Raw genomic sequence first — 5,803 nt, forward strand, 5'->3', positions numbered from 1 at the left:
CTAGCTCAGCTCCAGTGTGCATGTGTGTGCTGGCCAGCTGATTTTTGACCTGCACAAAGGCTTCCAGGGAGCATCTGGGGGGAAGGGGAAGGGCATTTAACCCTCCCTAGGCTCCAGGGAAGCCTTTGGAGCCTAGGGATGGTGAAACACAAGCCTACTGGGCTCACCAGATGTTGGGAAACAGGCCACTTCCTGTCTCCAGAAGGTCTCCGGGAGGCAGGGGGAGCTGTTTTCACCCTCCCCATGTATTGAATTATGGGTGTGAGCACTCGTACATGCACGATAGAGCACGCCCATGCTCTTTTGGCACCCGAGGAAAAAAAAGGTTTGCCATCACTGCCCTATACCATTTCTGACAGATGACAGTCTAGTCTCTTCTTGAAAGCATCTATTGATGAAGCTCCCACAATAATAATAATAATTTAATAATAATTTATTAGATTTGGATGCCACCCGTCTCCGAAGACTTGGAGCGGCTCACAACAATAACAACAATATAACAAATATAACAAATCTAATAAATTTAAAAGACATCTAGAAACCCATTATTAAAACCATACAACACACACCATACATAAATAATATAAACCCGGGGGCTCAATTCCCCTATGCCTGATGACGTAGGTGGGTCTTCAGTAACTTCAGAAAGGCAAGGAGGGTGGGAGTGGTTCTGATCTCTCTTGATTCCAGAGGGCCAGGGCCACCACAGAGAAGGCTCTTCCCCTAGGGCTCGCCAGATGACATTGTTTAGTGGATGGGACCTGGAGAAGGCCGACTCTGTGGGAGCTAATCAGCCGCTGGGATTCGTGTGGCAGAAGAGAGTCCCGGAGATATTCTGGCCCGATGCCATGTAGGGCTTTATAGGCCATTACCAACACTTTGAATTGTGACCGGAAACTAATCAGCAACCAGTGCAGGCCATGGAGTATTGACAAGACATGGGCAAATCTAGGTAGCCCGACAATAGCTCTCCCAGCCGCATTCTGCATGATATGGAGTTTCCAAACACTTTTCAAAGGTAGCTCCATGTAGAGAGTGTTGCAGTAGTTGAACCTCGAGGTGATGAGGGCACTTTAAGACACTTTGAGACCAAGACACCAGTTAGCCTGGAGTTTGGTTCCCTCTTGTTGCTGTTCTTTGCCTTCATTACTATTTAATAATTAACTTATATTTCCTATTTGATGTTTATATTAATGTTTTTATATTTACTGTTCTTTAATTAATTGATTTTAAGGGTAGTATTTTTTAATAATTTAATTTTTTTAAAATTAATTATTAGGGTTTTTAGCAATGGATTTTTATGGGAATGAATTTAATGGGGATGGGTGGGAGGGGGATAGTGAATGGAATGGGTTTGGTGGGTGGGATTATAGTATGTATGAATTGAATGGTTATGTTTTAAATAATACCCTTGGCACACCTGACACTGGAGAGGCAGGAGGGGAGGGGGCACCTATCTCTGGGGTGGCGGAGGGTCAAAATATCCCGGTCTTGTTGGGGAGAGGCAGATATGGTGGGAGCCTTGGAGCTAGCCGTTCCAGGGGAAGGAGAGATTGCTGCTTAGTAGTGATTCCTTCTTCCGGCTCCTTGAGCTCAACCCAAGATACTGGTGACGAGTGTAATTCTGGCCCTGGGCTCAAGTTGCTGCTGCTCAATGCCAGGTCGGTGGTAAATAAAGCTCTCCTCATCCGGGATTTAATCCTGGATGAGGAGGCCGACCTGGCATGTGTAACTGAAACCTGGCTGGGCCCAGAGGGAGGAGTTCCTCTCTCGGAAATCTGTTCAGCTGGGTTTCGGGTGTGGCATCAACCTCGACCCCAGGGAAGGGGGGGAGGAGTGGCTATTATAGCCAGGGAGAGTCTTTGCCTGCGTAGGCTCATTGCTCCAGAGGTTGCGGGTTGCGAGTCCCTTCTGGTGAAGTTGGACTTAGGGGTTCAGGTGGGCTTGTTACTCACGTACCTGCCTCCCAGCTGCGTGTCAACAGCCCTGCCTGTGCTGCTCGAGGAGGTGGCCGGGTTGGCGGTGGAGTTCCCCGGACTCATTGTCCTGGGGGACTTCAACCTGCCGTCACTCGGCGGTTCCTCTGGACTGGCACAGGAGTTCATGGCCACCATGACAGCCATGGACCTGACTCAAGTAGTTCAGGGTCCGACCCACGAGGGTGGGCATGCACCCGATATGATATTCCTCTCTGAGCAATTGAGTAATGGTCTGAGACTAAGGGGCTTAGAAGTGTTGCCTTTGTCATGGTCAGACCATTTCCTACTGCGGCTTAACTTCCTGGCCCCAATCCTTCCCCGCAGGGAGGCGGAACCAATTAAGTTGTTCCGCCCCAGACGCCTGATGGATCCAGAAGGTTTTCAGACGGCGCTTGGGGTCATTCCAGATACACTAGTTCACAGTTCGGCAGAGTCTCTTGCTGAGGCCTGGAACAAGGCTGCAGTAGGGGCTCTTGACCGGATTGCGCCGTTGCGACCTCTCCGCGGCACTAGACCCCGTAGAGCCCCATGGTACAACGAGGAGCTCCGGGAGTTGAAGCGCCAGAAGAGACGTCTGGAGAAGCGATGGAGGAAGAGTAAGTCTGAATCCGATCGAACACTTGTAAGAGCTCATATTAAGACTTACAAAGTGGCGCTCAAGGCGGCAAGATGCGCGTACCATGCTGCCTTGATTGCATCAGCGGAATCCCGCCCAGCCGCTCTGTTCAGGGTAACCCGCTCCCTTCTTAATCAGGGGGGAGTTGGGGAGCCCTTGCAGAGCAGCGCTGAGGATTTTAACACGTTTTTCGCTGATAAAATCGCTCGGATCCGGGCGGAACTCGACTCCAATTGTAAAACAGAGTCGACTGACAACGAGTCAGTTGAGGTGACTGGGGCTAAACGTCTTTGTCCACCTGTCTGGGCGGAGTTTGACTTGGTGTCACCTGATGAAGTGGACAAGGCCATTGGAGCTGTGAGTTCCGCCACCTGTTTACTGGATCCGTGTCCCTCTTGGCTGGTTTCGGCCAGTCGGGAGGTGACACGGAGCAGGGTCCAGGAGATTGTGAACGCCTCCTTGGGGAGGGGGTCCTTCCTGGCCCTTTATAAGGAGGCACTTGTGCGCCCCCTCCTCAAGAAGCCTTCCCTGGACTCAGCCGTGCTTAATAACTACCGTCCAGTCTCCAACCTTCCCTTTATGGGGAAGGTTGTTGAGAAGGTGGTGGCACTCCAACTCCAGCGGTCCTTGGAAGAAGCCGATTATCTAGGTCCTCAACAGTCTGGATTCAGGCCCGGCTACAGCACGGAAACTGCTTTGGTCGCGTTGATGGATGATCTCTGGTGGGCCCGGGACAGGGGCTTGTCCTCTGTCCTGGTGCTCCTTGACCTCTCAGCGGCTTTCGATACCATAGACCATGGTATCCTTCTGCGCCGGCTGGAGGGGTTGGGAGTGGGAGGCACTGTTCTCCAGTGGTTCTCCTCCTACCTCTCCGGTCGGTTGCAGTCGGTGTTAGTGGGGGGTCAGAGGTCGACCTCGAGGTCTCTCCCTTGTGGTGTGCCTCAGGGGTCGGTCCTCTCCCCCCTGCTATTTAATATCTACATGAAACCACTGGGCGAGATCATCCAAGGACATGGGGTGAGGTATCATCAATATGCCGATGATACCCAGCTGTACATCTCCACCCCATGCCCAGTCAACGAAGCAGTGGAAGTGATGTGCCGGTGCCTGGAGGCTGTTGGGGCCTGGATGGGTGTCAACAAACTCAAACTCAATCCAGACAAGATGGAGTGGCTGTGGGTCTTGCCACCCAAGGACAACTCGATCTGTCCATCCATTACCCTGGGGGGGAATTATTGACCCCCTCAGAGAGGGTCCGCAACTTGGGCGTCCTCCTCGATCCACAGCTCACATTAGAGAAACATCTTTCAGCTGTGGCGAGGGGGGCGTTTGCCCAGGTTCGCCTGGTGCGCCAGTTGCGGCCCTACTTGGACCGGGAGTCATTGCTCACAGTCACTCATGCCCTCATCACCTCGAGGTTCGACTACTGTAACGCTCTCTACATGGGGCTACCTTTGAAAAGTGTTCGGAAACTTCAGATCGTGCAGAATGCAGCTGCGAGAGCAATTATGGGCTTCTCTAAGTATGCCCATGTCACTCCAACACTCCGCAGTCTGCATTGGTTGCCGATCAGTTTCCGGTCACAATTCAAAGTGTTGGTTATGACCTATAAAGCCCTTCATGGCACCGGACCAGAATACCTTCGGGACCGCCTTCTGCCGCACGAATCCCAGCGACCGGTTCGGTCCCACAGAGTTGGCCTTCTCCGGGTCCTGTCGACTAAACAATGTCGTCTGGCGGGACCCAGGGGAAGAGCCTTCTCTGTGGCGGCTCCGACCCTCTGGAACCAGCTCCCCCCTGAGATTAGGATTGCCCCCACCCTCCTTGCCTTTCGCAAACTTCTTAAAACCCACCTCTGCCGTCAGGCATGGGGGAACTGAAACATCTCCCCCTTGCCCATGTTGTTTTGGTATTAGATTGATTGTATGTGTGTTTTGTTTATTTGTTTTAATACTCTGGGGTTGTTTTTTATGAATTTTAGCTTAAAATTGTCATTGGATTGGGGGGTATTGGATTGTCATTATGTATTGTTTTTGTCTTGCTGTGAGCCGCCCCGAGTTTTCGGAGAGGGGCGGCATATAAATCCAATAAATCTAATCTAATCTAATCTATGAGTGACTGTGAGCAATGACTCCTTGTTCAAATAGGGACGCAACTGGTGCACCAGGCGAACCTGGGCAAATGCCTTCCTTGCCACAGCTGAAAGATGGTGCTCTAATGTTAGCTCTGGATCGAGGAGGATGCCCAAGTTGCGGACCCTGTCCGAGGGGCTCAAACATCTCCCCCAGGGTAATGGACGGACAGATGGGATTGTCCTTGGGAGGCAAAACCCACAGCCACTTCATCTTGTCAGGGTTGAGTCTGTTGACGCCCATCCAGACCCTAACAGCCTCCAGGCACTGGAACATCACTTCCACTGCTTCACTGACTGGACATGGAGGTGGAGATTTATAACTGGGTATCATCAGCGTATTGATGATACCTCACCCCATGCCCTTGATAATCTCACCCAACGGTTTCATGTAGATGTTAAAAAGTAAGTGGGAGAGGACTGACCCCCCACTAACATTGACTGTGACCGACCAGAGAGGTAGGAGGAGAAGAACCACTTCAGAACAGTGCCTCCCACTCCCAACCCCTCCAGCCAGCGCAGAAGGATACCATAGTCGATTATATCAAAAGCCACTGAGAGGTCAAAAAGACCAGGACAGAGGATAAACCCCTGCCCCGGGCCCGCCAGAGATCATCCATCTGAAGACAAGTTGTTCCATGGGTTGATTGCTCTCACTGTCAGAAAATTCCTCCTTGTTTCAAGGCTGAATCTCTCCTTGATCAGTTTCCATCCATTATTCCTTGTCTGGCCTTCAGGTTCCTTGGAAAAGAGCTTGACCCCCTCCTCTCTGGGACAGGCCCACAAATATTGGAAGACTGCTATCCTGTCTCCCCTGGTCCTTCTCTTCTCTTCACTAAACTTAGCCATGCCTGGGTCCTACAACTTTATCAAATGTTTTAGTCTCAAATCTTGGTTGCTCTTCTCTGCACTCTTTCCAGAATCTCAACATCTTTTATAGTGTGGTGACCAAAACTGGATGTATTATTCTTGGTGTAGTCTAAGGTTAGTAGCTATTAGTACATCCCTTGATCTTGATTGTATCCCTCTCTTAATGCTTTTTTCAGCTGCTGCCGCACTCTGTTAGCTCATATTTAA

General features: G+C 50.9%; 1 protein-coding gene across 1 annotated transcript; it reads left to right on the forward strand.

The window, feature by feature from the left end:
• Positions 1 to 3,857: 3,857 nt before the first annotated feature.
• On the forward strand, positions 3,858 to 4,593 carry LOC139173070 (uncharacterized; the record flags this gene model as incomplete). Its single annotated transcript, XM_070762552.1, has 1 exon — positions 3,858 to 4,593. A coding segment is annotated over one exon (618 nt), but the record flags the coding sequence as incomplete, so codon positions are not given.
• Between the last annotated feature and the right edge of the window lie 1,210 nt (positions 4,594 to 5,803).

This window comes from Erythrolamprus reginae, chromosome 10 (genome assembly GCF_031021105.1).
Source record: "Erythrolamprus reginae isolate rEryReg1 chromosome 10, rEryReg1.hap1, whole genome shotgun sequence".
In the NCBI taxonomy this organism is placed as follows: domain Eukaryota; kingdom Metazoa; phylum Chordata; class Lepidosauria; order Squamata; family Dipsadidae; genus Erythrolamprus; species Erythrolamprus reginae.